This window comes from Atractosteus spatula, chromosome 20 (assembly GCF_055471065.1).
Source record: "Atractosteus spatula isolate fAtrSpa1 chromosome 20, fAtrSpa1.hap1, whole genome shotgun sequence".
NCBI classification, from domain to species: domain Eukaryota; kingdom Metazoa; phylum Chordata; class Actinopteri; order Semionotiformes; family Lepisosteidae; genus Atractosteus; species Atractosteus spatula.
This window is the reverse complement of record NC_142725.1, coordinates 8,723,825-8,741,568: the sequence shown is the minus strand read 5'-3', so window position 1 is coordinate 8,741,568 and position 17,744 is coordinate 8,723,825. Positions and strand designations below refer to the sequence as shown.

Sequence of the window (17,744 nt, the reverse complement as noted above, 5' to 3'; positions counted from 1 at the left end):
ACTGAGAGAGAGAAATTGCTGTCATATTTAACCTAGAGCCATGCTTTGTCTCAGCTATTACTTCGTTAACGAGCCTTGACCAGTTCTTGGATGGCTAAACCTTCACCTGCAGTAGCTCTACCATCTCGTGAGCTTCATCTGCCCAGCTCCTAAGAGCCGAAATTTGGGTTTAGTGTTGCACAGCGGCTCTCGTCTGGGACTCCCAGGCTGTGGCAGCTGGAGTAGCCCCTTGGTGCGTGTGTGTGATCGTCTCACATCTGAGGAGCTAAGCTTCAGAAATCCTTAGTCATTAATTGCATGAGTAACTTTCGGACTGCAGGCGTACCGCTTTGATGTCTCTCAGAAGCTGAGCTCACCCAGGCTTGATTAGGCCTTCAGTTTGGAAGATTTATCTTGAAAGGAATGCCCGCTGTCATGGTCTCAACACTTTTTTGTCGATTGACTGGTTAGAAACTTGGGAAAACCAATAAGACTCCCATTGCATAGCATTTTGATCTAGTTACGTTTTTTTATGAGCTCTTATACGAACTGTTCAGATGAAGCAAAGAAGCGATGCAGGTTTTATTCTTACATGTCAAATCACTCCAGAATGAAGTAACAAAACTTAAATATTTAGTGCCTGATGCTGTCTCCTTTAAAAACCCGCAGCTGCTAAAACCTGAGATGGATCAATGTGCTCTGCAGTGTAAGTCATATAGTCTCCTCTGCAGTCAGTGCAGTAGTTCTGATATTGCCAGGCATTGGTGCCAGGTACTGAAACGTGTTAAAGATTTTCTTAAAAATGACCTAGCATATCAAAAGCTCCATTTGGAAATAGACATTTTTGGTATGACATTTTCATCAGCTAGGGAAGAAAAAATGGATAGATTTGATTATATCTGACAAAACTTATCAACACATTTCCGCTGAACAAATAAGCTGTGAAGCCAGGCAGAGATCACCCACACCAAGCTCTGTCCTCCTGAGTAATTTGTGTGATATTGACTGCAGGTGAGCTATGTGGTTTGAAGAAGTGAATCTGGTCGAAGCCGGAGGTCAGAGGACGCTTGTTGATTTTTGTTTTCATTTCATTCTTCACTCTTGAGTGAGTTGCAGGTTTGAGGTGAAATAGAGGCTCCATATTGGCAAAAAGTGGCTAAATGAAATTGTGCACCATGCGACAAAATCAAACAAAATAGATCTTAGTGGTGCATTTTGTTGTAACAGTTTGGATGTGAGAGGGGGTCACGTAGGACCTAACTTCCATTTGTCCAGGCTTGATAGCTCTAAAATGTCCTTTTACCTCTTCTATCACTAACAAAGAAGAAACCCTCGCAACTCATTTAGACTCCAGTGTTTTCATTTAACCTTTGAGGTTTTGACAGTTCTAGCATTTCTTCTGTGTTTGTGATGGCGACAAAGAGAAGGTAAACTCTTCATTTCCATTTGATGTATTTCTGCTTTCGTTCAGACGTGCATTTCTCTAGGGTATTATGACGAGTGAAAAAGGCCGAAAAGCTGCTGTTAATTCTGTAGGGAGTGTGAGGGGCTTGTCACGGCTGGGGGCCTCTCATGGGGCTTGCAATGGAAAAACCCAAAGCCGACGTCCCTCTCTGCTCGTAGATGTGCAATACCGTAGAACTGCTGCATGCCGAGGGGTACAGCTGTGGTCAGTCAGGGCTCTCTCTCGACACATCCGTCTGATCTCTTCCTCTGTCCTCTCCCAGGCCACAGAATGGGTCCATGATACTGTACAACAGGAAGAAGGTGAAGTACAGGAAGGATGGCTACTGCTGGAAGAAGCGGAAAGATGGCAAGACGACGCGGGAGGATCACATGAAGCTGAAGGTGCAGGGAGTGGAGGTGAGCAGCAGCACGGGCCTGGGGGCCTGGGGGCCTGGGGGCCTGGGGGCCTGGGGGCCTGGGGGTGTGCCACACTGCTGCACTCCGGCGCAGCGCTGGGAAAGCCTGCTGAAGGCACGGTCATTTCGTTCACAATGTAGAGAAGGATCGGCCCAGTTTGTCCTGTTGTAGGTTTAAGAAAAGTCTCGTTAAAATGAGCCTGCTTTTGTGGGTGAACCAAAATGTGCTTTCTCATCAAGGTAGGTTGGTCCATTATATCAGGCATATTTTAGTAATAAGGTGCGGCTTCACAAATATTACAAAGTACGCACCCAAGGAAGAGAGTGCATCAGTTGTTATCCTACAAAGGAGCCGCTGCAGGGATGAGCATTTGTACCTTATGAAAAGCACCAATTGGTTCCTTTGCCATCGAGAGCGTGCATTAATCTTTTTCTCTGCTGAACGGATGCGCTGCAGAAGGTGCGAGTTGGGTGCATCACAGCTTAGACCAGAAGTTGCTTTAACCAAAGTAAGTTGTGTAGTTGTTCTGTTTTCTTGATCTGTTTCTGCATGAGCACAAAGGAAGAATGACTCTAAGGTGCTTTTTTTTTAGAGTGCTACTTTTGTTGGCTTTGCTCTCTAAGAAAAGGCCCCTGGAGAAGAGAGAGGCACTGGGAACCTGTGTCAGACGACGGAATCAGTGCACACTTCATCCTCTGTCACTTAACTCCTGTCTGTGCTGATTTCACGTCTGTTATTTATGTGATGAGCATTTTCCAATTAGGTTTTTTTTTGTTTCTGTAAGGCACATTAGTCTTCAGAATCAGACTCAGAAACTAGATATCTGTTTCAGAGCAGTGCCATTCTGGATTCCCGAATAAAAGGTATTTTAATGTCTAATGTGACATATGGTTTATATGATAGCTTTCATTGTGAGAATTATGGATACAGACTCCCAGGCGTGTACCTATCAATCTGACTTGTGTTAGATCTGTTTGAGGAAGGTGTTCTTTTCTGGATGCATTAGAAAATTAAATGATTTAAAGACTGGATTTAGTTATGCATGATGAGTTTTAACTGTGTAGGTCCAAACCTGCTGCAGAAAGGGCCTCATTCCTACAGATATTATATTGTAGGTGACCGTATTCAGTGGCTAAAGGAAACACTAGTCCTGATGAATGAAGCAATTAAATGGTGGAATTAAATCACTGACTGGATGGGAGCCATTTGTCCCTGTAGCTCTTCTTCAGGGCTGGGCTAACCCTGCTCTCTGTGGCACATCCATACTGATTTGGGCAGATGAAATCATGCAGCCGCCTCCTGGACCTTTTATTTGTACTGTACACTGGAAAGCTTTGCTTCTGTGCTAGAAGTTTTTGCGTGTGCTTGATTATTAATGCAGAAGCTAAACTAGCTATAATACGTCACAGTGATGAGGCATGGACTCCTGAAAGAGCTCCTCCCGGCCAGTTATCATTGTTACCAGGTGGTGCTGTCTGGAGTGCTTTCTGTGATCTCTGGGCTGTGAGACGCTCCACCCTCTCCAAGCATGGGTTTCTGAGCCGAACAGCCACACTGGAGTCCCCACCTCCTTACCTGTTTGCAGCCACACAAAACCCGGTGCTTTGGCATTCTTCTAAATGTGTTTGCAGATCGCTTCCAAAGACAAAGTGGTAATTGGTATAGGAAGGTGGGGCAGCTACAGAAGTTTAAGAAAAGAAAGTGCCAAGAACAGGGGATGTACTGGGGAGACTATGAGGCACTGACACCCTGGTCTTGTGTTGAGGGAAACAGAGCAGTGATTATGGAAGGTCATTTTAGGCAGAGGGAAGGGTTTGGGCATTTCACTGTGAAAACCACTGCAAGCCAGTGGTGTCGTAATGAATTGTTTGACATAGAAGTACATCGCTGTATAATTGTTATTGCTGCTAGCTTTGAGCCCTGCATTACTGTACTAGCTCTGAATAATAAGTCTCTGTTCCCTCTCTCCTCCGGATCTCTTTATAGAAACCTGAAATCATTCCTCATCAGTGTTACCAAGCGATACACACTAATTCTTGGGTTAGTTCGCTATGTCTTTATAGCCAGAGCCCTGAGATTGTTACCACGGAGAGGCTGGCCTTGGGGATGGGTGTTTCACATGGGGCATACAGTAGTTCAGAGGACTCCAGCATGAGTACGGAAACGCCCGATGGGGAGTCGGGGGGTTCAGCATGCAGCGGCTGGCCTGGCGGGGCTGTGTAGCCGCGTGAGAGACCGAGTGCTGCTGCCGTGGCTGTCACGTCATGTGTGTGTGGAGTGCTGGCTCAGCAATCCGTGAAAACGGTGGCTTCTTTTTTCCCCACAGTCCACTGGAACGAGCAGTCCTCACCACCCCCACCCCCTGCCTCCTTCCCTCTCCCATCCAAAGCTCCGGTAAACCTTGATCGGCGCAGTAATGCTCCCTGTTCCCTAAAATTGGAACACAAGCCTTGTTACAGCATTAGCGATTAACAGGCCGTGAAATAGCCGGCTGCCTGCCTGACATCTCGCCATCATTGTGGGCAAGTGGGGCAGGCGGGTAGATAAATGAGCATCCCCCCCCCCCCAACCCTGCACATTTAACCAGGGGACACCTGGGAGGGTCGCCTGCATCAGAGCTCCCCCCAGCCTGAGCTGTGTGCTGATAGTGTGCCGCCCGACTTTCCCAATAATAATAATCATGGCTTACACTTACAGTATATAGCGCTTTTCTAGACACTCCACTTTAAGCGCTTTACAGGTAGTGGGGTCTCCCCTCCACCACCACCAGTGTGCAGCCCCACCTGGATGATGCGATGGCAGCCAGAGTGCGCCAGAACGCTCCCCACACATCAGCTATCAGGAGGAGGAGAACAGAGTGATGAAGCCAGTTCATAGTTGGAGATTATTAGGAGGCCATGACTGGTAAGGGCTCCTGACACTCCGGCCACTTCTCGCCAGTGCTAACTAAGCTGCGGGCTGGGGCTGTGCTGTGACTGAGCGTGCGTGCGTGCGTGTGTGGTTGTGCAGCATGCACACCACAACTTTGCAAGGGGAATGGTGTAGGGACAAAATAATAAAATAGCAAAACACATAACCGTTCACAATGTATTTGACAGGACATAAGCTCTCCCTTGGCCTTAATAATAGCCGTAATCATTAAGGATGTGCTATCTGCCAGCCTTTCCATAAAAGGTTGAAAGAATACCGGGCCCTTCTCCCTGCAGCTCAATTTTTGCTGAAGATTTGGTTTGGTTTTTTTGTGAACCTTTTTGGTTGTTGTTGTTGTTGCTGGAATATTTAGCAGTGGATGGTATATAACAAATCTGAACACATGATGCTTCTGTCAAATGGAATTTTAACAAAGGTTTTAATAGAAAATTGTGAGGAAGGTTAGGTCTCGCACACTTGCGCTCGCCTGAGTATATAAGTCTCGCACCCAGGACTTCCCGTAGGGCATCTCTCCTTTACCCCTCTCACCTCTCTTCTCCACCGCTACAGCGGCTCCCTGGCTCAGTATTCGCAATACACAGGGGGGATCCGGGTAACCTCACCCTTGTGATGAGCTACGCATAACCCGCCTCTCCGCAACTATAAGGATCTAACCAAATTACTGAAGCTCCAGTTAGAATACTATGAACTGCATTCTGCACTTCACTGCACTTCCAAAAACACAGTAAAAGGATCCTATGATTAAGATCTGATGAAACTGTAGAGTGGGTTAAAGAACTACTGTTTATCTCCTCATGCTTTATGTTTTCACTTACAAAAACCTTGGTAAAAAACACATTAAATACATACAGTAGGAATTATGCACTAAATATATGAGGAATTCCTCACTGTATATACAAATTCCTCATATATTTGTACCTCTAGTGTAGCTCTAGAACAAAAAGAGGTACTGCATAAGGACTGATTGAACTTTATAATATTCCATAAGCAATGTCTTCCCAAGTTGTATAGGCAGCAGGAGTGGGGAACTGAAACTGAAACTTGCTTTAGGCATTCAGAAAATTCCTGGACACTACTCTGTAGCTGGAGGGGCTCCTCTTGCTCTTGGTGATCCTTCAGTCATGTTTTGGGCAGAAGCAACATCCATGGAGCAACAGAAGCAATTAGTGAAATCAAGGGGAAAGGGGAATGGTCTAAACCCGAGCTTCAAAAGTTCTAGCTGGTCATACCGGACCCGTTACTCCTGGGGTCGGCACGGGGCCGGTCTTCCTCTCCGGGCTGGTCTGGGATCTGCGTCACGTTTCCCAGAGTGCCGTTAATTGGGTTTTAATGCGTGTTTTGTTTTTGCACTCACCCCCGCCCCCCATTCCATCATTATTACTAAACTTTAATAAACTCCCTAAACACGTATTGATTTCTGTTAAGTGAAGATGGCAGAGCCTGCGAGATATTTCATTACCGGAGATAATTATACAGATTGAAATAAGCTTTCTTATTGAGAGTTTTTTTTTTTTGCCCTCCCTGTGCTGAAGCTTGCTTTTGGTTTGTGTTTTTTTTTTCTCAATAATTAGGCATCCTTCCACAGTTTTAACATTTTATTTCATTTGGAATCTGCCTAATGTGTTATTTCAGGAGTTCAGCTGTGCACTGAAAGAACTTAATGGAGCGTGTAAAAATGTGCTGCCATTCTTTCTCAATGATAATAATGAAGACAGATGTTGAAACGTTTAGTCATAGTAAAGCAACAATAGTCGTGGCCATTGATGGGAATCTGTGATAGGTGTTGTCTGTTGATGAATCAGTTCAAAATTAGATTGTAGTGCAACACCAAAGATAATAATTTGTGATTTGTGAACTGAAGCACACTGTAGTTCTGTAGTTAAAAAAGTGAAGCTTTTAAATGATAGAAAAATATTTACATTATTGTAATATATGTTCAGACATGAATAATACTTGATTTACTAATAATACGTATGGTGGTGATGATGATGATACTGTTTAAGAGTTGTTTTCAATAATTCAAAGCATTGTTTAATAGCACATGCATAATTCATGAAAGACAAATAAATATAAATAGAAGAAAACACACACAGCAAATTGACCTACTGTAGTAACCAAGAGTATATACTGTATTAAAAGTTTTAGTGAAATAGGTCTGTAAGCAAGTTTTAAAAATGTAGATAGTCGTAGAGTATCCATCTAATGGATATGGGCAGACGCCATACAACACTCTGTCATCCACAATGTAGAGCCTGGTCTTCAGCAGAGTGAGAAGATACAGTCCCCACTGTGTGGAGCCTGGTCTTCAGCAGGGTGAGAAGATACAGTCCCCACTGTGTGGAGCCTGGTCTTCAGCAGGGTGAGAAGATACAGTCCCCACTGTGTGGAGCCTGGTCTTCAGCAGGGTGAGAAGATACAGTCCCCACTGTGTGGAGCCTGGTCTTCAGCAGGGTGAGAAGATACAGTCCCCACTGTGTGGAGCCTGGTCTTCAGCAGGGTGAGAAGATACAGTCCCCACTGTGTGGAGCCTGGTCTTCAGCAGGGTGAGAAGATACAGTCCCCACTGTGTGGAGCCTGGTCTTCAGCAGAGTGAGAAGACCTGAGCCAGCAGATCTCTGATTAAGAGCCGGACTATACTCGTATCTCAAATAAAGGCTTGTATCAATATCTCGTTGCTGAACAGTAGAGAAAGGGTCTTACCTGAGAACCCTAATGCAAAAGTAAGAAAGATGCACTTGTGACATCACAGGGTCAGAAGTAACATCAATGTTGCTAACAGGGGTTTTCATTTCATGGTGATCAATTGTGATCAATGTTGGGAGGCTATGAATATATCCTCAATCTTGCTAGAGTTTTGCTTCAAGTTCTGTTACGTCTATATTAATACCATCCACCAGCAAAGTGCAGAAATCGCAGCACTTGTTTCTTTTTGGGTTAGGTAGTAAATCTCAGTGCCATCGGCATAACAGTATAGCCCAAAATGTAAATATTAAATAGTAAAGATCCAAGCACACAACCCTGTGCAACACTGAATAGATGGGACCACATCAGATATTGAGCCAAAATCGTCTCACCTGCTTGGGCAGAGCAGTGTTGTGCTAATAATAACCGTCATAACAGTTTCACTAAAATAATTAGTTGAATTACAAAAAAGAGTGTCAGTACTTTTGTCTGCAGACACTTGCTCTGGAATTGCACAGTACTCCTACTCAATGTGTGTTAGTGACCACAGGACAGGCAATAAGATAGTAAGTAATGTGGAAATGACCTGAACTACTCTGGATGCCCTCATGGCAATCAATTGCTCTTTAATGGTCCTGTAAAACTGAAATGAAGTTGCTGGTATGAAACCAAGTTTAGAAAAGTTTAGGCTCTGAATCCAAACTGTCTTTTTCTTTGCTTTAGAGTCATAAATCCTCTGCTCTCATGTGGTTTATGAAGACTGTAATTCAATTAGCTTCCTCCTTTTCTATTTTTCTTTGGAGGCTGCAGACTAGAACTTTTTATTTTCATTTGGTGCACACAACCTTTTGAATTACCTACATACGGAACAGGAGAGGAGATAAGAGACTCGTATTTGCGCTTTTTTCAACAGCTCCCCCCCCAAAACCTTGCAAAAGCCATTCGCTCGTCTGTCTGAGCGGGAAAGAAACCTCCCCAATGTGCAGTATGCCATATCACTGCGAGCCAAAGATAAAGACTGGGCCTGGTATTAGAACAGAGTATCTCTTGAGAAAGCTCCATGTGAGAATCTCCATCTCGGAAAGCAGGGGTATTATTATTGTTATTATTGTTGTTATTATTATTATTACTTTTATTTTTATTATTGCATTCTCCCCCAAAATCGGTGCCGATTGGCTCACCAGGTGCAAGGTGGAGAAATCGAAGAAGTATTCAATTATTATGTAAATCAGGGAATATCTGCTGTTCCGACACGTGCTGGAGTTCCTTTACCACTCTCTTTGTAATGCCAGGCATGCCCCTGCACTGATGAAAGATAGCTCGGCTGACTCGCGGCTGCGGATTCCTTCAAAAACACAATGAGATTCAGAGCTGCTCTGCCCCTGTCTCTCCCTCTGTTGTTCTTTCTCTCTCTCATTTTTCTCAATCCCTTCGTGGTTTTATCTCCTTCTCACTCATTTTCGTCTCTCGCCCCCTCCTCCCTCTTCAACAGCTGTTAAAGACTGTAAATAACTGTAAATAAGCACAAAAACGCTCTGTGCAGCAGAGTGGCTCTGTAAGAGGTCTCCCTTATTAGTTTATGTGTACATACTGTACTTGCAGGTCTACTGGACTCCTATAAAATAAAAATATAGTCTACTCTCATGTGCAGTCTTTCCCATTACCCACAGTCCTGTTTCTTTGGATATGATTCATAATTGTCCTGTAATTTTGCATAATTTGCTATCCTTTGCCTAGTTCAGCACTAATTAAGCTGTCTGTGTCTTTTGCTGAGATACAGATATCTGTTGCTTTGTGGAAGTATGAACATTTAAGGTGTACAGTGAAAACTACAAAAACATTTTCAGTATTATACAACCTTTGAAAAGACAGAAGGCACATGCAGAAGCTTCACTGATGAACGTATTCAACTCAAAGTTAATTCTGTGTTATAATTCCTTGAATTTACTATGTCAGGTCTTATCATTAGGCATTCTTTTTCCGAGATGCAGGAGAACAAGTGAATCAGAAGAGACTTTAAAAAATCACATAAGACACAGGACTGCTTGATCAAACTGCAGGGAAATAAACTTGAGTGTCTTCAAGATGCATCCCTAACAATCCCATTACTGAATAGCACATTCTTCAACAACAATTAATAAGAAGTGAATCTCTTCAGCCTCAAGAAGACTTAAAAGGCTTGGGAGACACCTAGTTGCAGTCTGTTCAAATGGATAAAAAAGCACTTTGGATGAAAACCTAGGTTATTGAAAGACAGATGCATTCTGATAATCCTGATGGGAAGTAAAATTTTTCTCTCTGATTGAAGATCTTGGTTACCACCATTTCATCTTCAGCAGCACACTCCCTGGCTATGGAAATACACTCTCTGCCTCCTGTATTGCTAAATGCAACCTTAACAAACTCCCAAATTAACCCTTTAATTAAGCATTAAATCATGGAATGTCATAGTACACATCTACCTAAAGCTGCTCAGAGTGCATTGCCATTATACACATTCCCCATGGTCCCGTTTGTACATATAATCAATTTTATTGCTCCACAGTGCAGTTTTCCCAATACAGATGTACAGTATGTCTAACATAGACTGGCTAACATTATAAACACAAAGTATGCTAAAACATGCCTTGATTAAACTTGACATAAAGTCGTGGTTAGCTTTTTGAGCAAATGAACCACTTGCTATAAGAAAATGAAAGATGGGTTTTGAAATTTCCCCCTTTTGTTTTTTTACCACTCGTGTGTTTGTATCTGTGCGAACAACTGGTTTCAACATAACCGAAGGCTGTTCCACAGTTTGCCAATATGTGCTTCATTTCCACTCACAGTCTGCCAATGCTGTCTGCTCTGGGAGCCCCTGCCTCTGAAAGCTGTGCATGTGAAAGTGCTTCTACAGGCGGGACTCATTGACTCGTTATCTTGTTTCGAAGGTGACAAGGGAAGTTTTTAACACTGAGAGATGCATCAATCTCCCTGGATCCTTCAAGGGAACCCCCACCATCAACATCCTCCCTCCTCCCACTCTGTCTTTCAGAAGTGCTGGATCTGACTTTCTCTCTGTTGCCACTGAAAGACAGCATGAGGGTAATGGCATCTAATGTCGGAGCCCTGGCATGTGTGATGGGTCAGATGCTGCCAGGGCACACCTGTCAGGCGTCTGTCAGCCTCACTCTTAAAACCCACCACCTCCCTTATCTTCTTGTGTCTTTTGCCTCTCGGGGATGCGGTAAGAGGTGACCTTGTGTGTACACACAGCCTTATCTTCACAAACCTTTATCTGGATCCAATGCACAAAGACTGTGTACTCTCTACACACCCTCAAAGTTGTCTGCTACTTTATTGGCATGGCAAACAAAGCAGGGATGTTTCCCTAGAAGGCTGTCTTAGCCAAGCTTTTGTTTCTTTGCAGTTGTGAATGAAGAAAAAAATATGCTTACAAAAACAGTTGTGAAGTTTGGTATTTCTACTTTGATGCAGGCTGGATGATAAAAGACATTCTTAAATTTGTATGATGATATTTTTCTTTATGTGAAGTTATTCTTACATGTTCACCATATATTGTATTAACTTAGCTGACATGATACTGGTTCAAGCCATGTTTGCAGAATGATTCAGAGTTGTCACCATGCTTTCACTGTGTGTTGCTCCTTGGCGCTATAAGGTCATTATTTTTCATTGCCTGTTTTGCAATGGTGATTTTTCGAAGCATCAGAGATGAAGATTGGTGTTCTGAACGCAGGATGGTCTCTGCCGTGTAAACATGCTTCTGACCAATCAGTGAACCAGTCTGCAGGGCAGCACAGATCTTCTCCAGCTGGGACATTAAAACCCGGCTGTCCAAGTGAATCTAGCCATGTAAGAGACTGGCAGAAATATCAGGCACGCTGGGCTTGTGTGGGGGCCCGTACCGCTCGCCTTCTCTTTAAAATAAATGAATGTGAACTTCATAAAAAGCCATTATGTATTGAACAGGGGGCCTCCTGCGAGAAAGCTAAATGATTCATGTGGCTGGGATTCTCCCCGCAGGATAAAGGTGAATGGATTTCTGTGGAATTTTAAGAAGAATAATATAGATTATTATTAAATCTGCCAGGATTCCCAGGTGCAGCCTTTTCAGTGGAATAGTCTCATCAATAGCGCAGGCTGCCAGGTTTTGTTTGTTTTTTTGATTTATTTAGTTACTCATTTGCTTTCCCCCATTGTCCTCTTTAAGGATGTAAACCTAATAATGAGATTCGTCAATCTCAGCCTTGACTGCTTGATTGCTTTTTTCTCCTGTGCAGTCCGAGAGTCAGGGGGATTAAATCAGCCAACTCAGTGGAAAAGAGCTCGGCGCGTCTGTCTCCAGAATATCAGTCATAGCGTTTTTGGAAGAATGAAGATCTGAAGAATTTTGATGCGAGTCTTCCGATGGAGTTGAGTGTCCCAGAGTGTGCTGCATCGTGCGTTTTATGACCAGCGCGCCTCCCCCCTGTGTCTCCAGTGAAGATGCTCAGAGATTAGCCTGGCATGTCTGTGCTGTGCCAGCAGGTTGGAATCAATGTCAGTCGAGTGAACATGATGCTTCAGAATGCAATAGCCGAAGCCCAGCCAGCGAAATAAGACCGTGGCAGCGCTGGAGTCATCGGTGCTCTTCTCTTGTGAAAGGAGAAAAAAACATGTCATTGCGACACAGTTGTAGATTCCAGGGCAGAGAGCTGCAGCCCAGTTCGTCCCAGGTGTCACCTTTTTCTAAAGATTAGGGACACCTGCAAATTAAAGTTATCTGTTCAATTAAGAGAATACTGGTCCTGGACTACTCAAAAGTACTTAGATTTTGGATCCAGATGATTTGGATCCCATATTACTACAGTAAATATGACAAATTGACCATGAATTGGCCATGATCAGATGAATCCAGATCTTTCAAAATTGCGGTTTTAATGGTGCCTATAAAACCTGTCACAACCCTGAGAAGATGATGTCATCCATGTCGCCACATTGATTATTTGCAAAACACTGGGGCAACATCACAATACTAATTGTGGGCTCAAAAGGATATTTTAAATCATTGTAATATTTTGTTGTAATATTGTAATATAATGCTTTTGGAGAATCAAAGGTATATTGCCAAATGTTTAGAAAAAAGAATAGCTGAGTAACAATATGCAGTGAGTGAAAAAAACGCTTTTATTTAAATGGATCCTGGCAAACAAGAAGCACTGGCTTCTTAGCATAGTTTTGCCATTGCTCCTAAAACATTCTAAGTAAAACTGTTTTAATTTTCCTTCTAGTGGGTGGGCACATTGCTGTGGTGGTTCACATTGGCACCTCACAGCTCTCAGATACTGGGCTTCATTGTGGTCTAGGGTACCTTCTGGGTGGAGTTTGCATGTTCTCCCTGTGGCCGCTCATGTTTTCTCCATCATCCAAAGACACGCGGTCTAGGTTAGTATCTCTGAAATCTCCCCGTATGTGCCCTGCGATGGATTGGCGTGGCCTTGTACTGGACTAAACGGGTATTGAAAACGAATGGATGGATGTTTATACAGTAGTCGTTGACCTTCACACGTGTTCTTTGTAGTGGTTCAGTGGAACAGTGTTGTGGAATGGTACTGTAGAAATGCTGGACCTAACTATGATTAAATATAGTCATTTAATACAGTTATAGAAAAAAAATCACAAAATACAGTATATATACAGATCAACAACCAGCAGCCAGGGCAAGGGAGTGGAGAGAGTGAGAAACAACCAGAGACTATATCATATCGCTTTGCATGCAGCATGCAGCACACACTTTCACCAGTGAACTTCATCTTGTCAGCCGAGAGACCATATAAAGCGTATCAGCCTGGTGTTGCCTCCATGTGTCAATGTTTTTAATGTCAGACCACATTTCTTTCATTCCAAAACAAGCAAGAAGATAATGCGGCTGAAAAGGAATGTACTGTACATGAATGTTAGCAGAATAAGGAAGAACAGTTGCTTCTGCCTTCTATGAAGAGCAGAAGCCCCCGAGGTGGGCAGATTAAATGTGAACACGACATTGCTGTGTAACATCAGAGAACTTTTCATTATGAAGTTCATGAAACATTTATGTAACATTTTGTAGTGTGCAACCAAAGTACATCCCCTATATTGAGCAGCATTGTGTAACCAGAGTGAGACACTGCTGGAAGGTTTTTATCATGTCGTACACAGCACAGCCAAAATCCAACTTGTATAACACTGCTAGAACTGTGCTACCTGGGCAGTCAGGTTTCTAAAGGTGTGTGCATCAAATAGACAGGAAACATTTACTGATACTGTACATTTGGGCCTGTGTGTTTTTTGTGTGTATTGAAAGAAAGCATTAAAACAATAAAAAACATTATTTACAGTATACAGTATGTGCATACATACTGTATATATACAGATTCTGCATACATTATTAACACTTTCCCTGTATAAGTAATTTGCTTCTGCATTATGTTTAATAACTGTAACATCAAACTGTAGGAATGTTCTAACATCCAGTCTTCAAAGAGTTTCTAATGAGCTGAGCATATGAGTTCAAAGGGAATACCAGAGTGTTTATATATAGATATATACAGCATGTGGAGCTGCTCATTTTTCAGGAGTTCAGAGTGGATTGATATTTAACATGAAAGGGCAGCTTAAGAGGAGTTTAACAGTGAAAACAGGTTAAACCCTTGTGCTCCGGGCAAGAGGGGATCGACTCAGCAGTAAAGAGCAGCCTGGCTTTCCTCACATTGCTCTGATACAGACAGGGAGCACAGCTTTCTATGTTTTTTCTTCGTCCAAGTTTTTCTTTTTCTCAGATGTAATTCTTTCTCCTTTTTATTCTTGTCTGCACTGACATTTTTCTTGCTTCTTTTCGTTTTGCTTTTTTATGGAATTTAACACATAAAAGCCAGACACAATTAAAATAATTATAAAGCACAGTTGACCATTTGATAACTTTATGTTATTAAATTTCGCTTTGTTCCATTAAGAAGACTTTTCTGAAACATCCCATATTAAATAATGGGAAACCTTTACTGCGAAAAATGAATTGGAATCAACACAGTGCCGATGATCGCTACGACTTGTGAAAAAGCACTCAAAGGGTTAAGGTAGAAATTTCTTATTGAGCTGAAATGAGCCATGCTGGTGCTTTCAAAGCTAGAGGAGATCTTTGCAATGTACGTGAGCACTCAGGTGTGTAGTAAAATAATAGTGAAGGCTTGCACACACTTTGATACCTGACGATATGCTGTATAACAGACCCACTCACTGCAGAACCCCCCACACATACAGTAGAAACACACAGTCACCTCACACAGACACACGTGCATAACCTCCCCATACACACATGGCCCTGCACAGCTCTCTGTTCCTCAATATTGCTACCAGTTCCGCAAGCACACACACACACATTGTCACTCAGAAGCAGAAGCACCTTAATGCATAGACACAAACACAGATGCATCCATTCACTCACCCACACGCTCCTGTACAGAATCATTTGTTATGGAGTTACTAATACAGGCAGACAGGGGAAGAGACTGAAAGAGAAAGAAACAAAAGGAGAGGCTGCGAACAGGCAGAGGGAGGAGATGAGAGCACTTAGAGGCAAGGACGTGGGAAAAGGTCACAAAGGAAAGCAGACTTTTAGGACCGTGTAGTGTTCAGAGAAGGTCATCCAGCTGTTTTCTAAAACAAAGCCAGGGAATCGGCCAGACTCCAGCGTCATTCCAGAAGCAGGCAAGGAGATGGCAGTGGTGGAGGGGTGCTAGAAAGATTAGGGGTGAGAGAGAAAGGGCTGGGGACACAGCAAGGTCAGGACAGGCTCTGGCAGAGACAGAGGAAAGAGCAGCGAAGCACAAGTAAGTAGGGGAAGGAGAGAGGAGAGGCAGAAGGGAAGCTTGCAGCACACAGCTCAAGACAGACTGAGAACAACTGGCTTCTGTAACCCAGTTCGACCTTCACCAGCAGATACTTCTCATTTAGCTGATTTCTGCGCATCGTTGCCGGTTTAGCTGGTTCGTTGCCGATGGGCTTCGTTCTTCCTCTGTATGCAGCTCATAAATAAAAACTTTTGTTGATTATGTAAAAAATGTTTATACAGCATATACTGTGTAAACACTTGTGCAGTGCCCTCCAAATGTATTCATACCCCTGATGAAATTGGAATAATAAACATCAAACAACAGAAAGATTTACAGACTGAATCATGTTTCTTGCTTACATAAATGTAAACATGTTATGCAGTAATTACGATTGCATTGCCTGGCAAGGAATGATACAGTGGCGCTTTGCTGCCATGCAGCGCTGGGGCTCTGGGTTCAGTTCAGACCTCGGGGTGCTCCAGTTACCTCCCACAGTCCAGAGAAATTGCTTGCCAGGATAGGCAAGCAACCCTGTGCAGCCCTGTTTTGGATAAAGTGGTAAGAAGATTGATGGATACACAGTATGCACATGTGTGTCATAAATAATTAAAGTCCAGGAATCATGATGGTCACGTTTATTTATACCACTGTATTTAATACTTTGTAATTCCTCCTCTGATGGGAATTACACTGACTAGCTGCCTCCCAGTGCATGTTATGAAGTTCTGATACTCGGGGAAATTTATGAACATCTCTACATGTAGAATTGACTTCAGACTCTGTTTCTATTAGTGAACTACCATCTTAATATCAAAAATGTTCTCTTAGGTCATTTTGGATGTCTGTTTTGGGCCGAGCTTGAGCTTCTCAACAGAAGGAGGCAGCTGTCTGGGCAAAATACCCTCGTACAGTATGTGGCAGAGTTCATGATTTACCTTAGGTTGACAGAGATTTCAGAAGCCATAGATGCAAAACAAAGATGAAATAATTTTGCTGTATTTTTTTCTATTTCATTGGGGGAATAAATAAATAAATCTGGAGGAAGGTGTACAAGGACACATTTAGATTATGTGTTTACAGTACATGTCATGGCCCTTTAAGTGTATTTTCTGTACATTTCTTCATCTGGAGATGCCGGTAGGCTGATCTACGTCAGGGATCATTTTCTTTCTCTTGGCTCATAGAGGTGAATGTTCCTCCGACTGTCGTGCTGCTGTTTGAACAGAAATCAGGCTTGTCATTGTATGGGAATGAACGCAGGAATCATCTCTTTATTTACTCGAAAGTTATAGCAGAAACAAACCTCACTTTCCAAAGATACATGTTTCCAAAGATGTCCTGGGGCCAGTAATGTGGTATTAAGATTCAAACAATACATTCAGCAGACGTGTAACAAGACACTACATGTCACGCTTATGAGAACACAAGAGTTATGACTGCAAATAATTACAATCTTTACTTTCTGTGTTGAAGGCTCCCAAGACATTAGTAAGCTACCGTGAGCTGTGTCTAGAGCCAGGAGATCAGGGTTCAAATCCAGGCTAGGCTATGGCATTACTCACCAAGCCTGTTAACAGAATGAACTGTTTTGAATTGTCATATTCTATGTAGCAACTGAAAATTGAATTAGTTAAAAAGCTACTGTAGGTAATGTATACAGTATATTACAATAGTGGGTATTATTGTATTATTAATACCTGTCTCCTAAGGTAGAGATAGAAATTATTAGAATATTCTTCAGGAGGCTTTCATTCAATGTTGAAGATATTAATGATGATGATGACTGATCTGCTGTAGAAAGGAAGCAGGAAACATTTTTGAAAAATGCAGTGCTAATCTTTTGTGCACAGTATACAGATGGCACCACAAGGAATGAGTGATACTGTATGGATAATAACAGCACATACTAGGGGGAACTTCACTGACCACATGTTGCAACAGGTTGCACATGGTGTCATTTAAATATGGACCGAAGTTTCTGGCTTCGTGCTCTTCGATTTTCACAGCAGTTGCGTGCATGGGGCTACCTTACCTTATCAGTGCCCTGGACGACATTTTCAAACAGCTGAAAGAAAATCCCCCGTAAATCCACTTCCACTTCCAAGATTTCGAAACCAGATCATGAGACCTGTATAATCTCCAGTTTGGTTGCAGAATTCAGATCTAGAGTGTTAATCTGAGTGAAATGTTTTAGTGCTAGTGCCTCTGTCAGGTGTGTCCTGAACCTGCTTGAAAGTAGGAAGGCAGGGCAGGAGAGCAACTGAAATCTTGACATGCTGTCTGCTAATGGAAGATGTTTGTTTTGTTTTTTCTTAATGCAGCCCAGAGGGCTGTGCCTCTTTCTCTGGGCTTTCAATATGCGAGCCTTGAACCGTCAGAAAGCCTGTCAAGTCTGGAAGGCACATGACACAGAGAAAGGAAAATGCACTAGAGTTTTGC

General features: G+C 42.8%; 1 protein-coding gene across 2 annotated transcripts in view; it reads left to right on the top strand.

Annotated features, from left to right (window-relative positions):
• The window catches only part of LOC148817486 (calmodulin-binding transcription activator 1-like), a 421,546-nt gene that overhangs the window by 225,258 nt on the left and 178,544 nt on the right, over positions 1-17,744 (top strand). For both annotated transcript variants that reach the window (XM_088937940.1, XM_088937938.1), the window contains exon 5: positions 1,707-1,842. In XM_088937940.1, the coding sequence (XP_088794066.1) occupies positions 1,707-1,842 (136 nt within the window). The remainder of the gene's footprint in view (positions 1-1,706; positions 1,843-17,744) is intronic.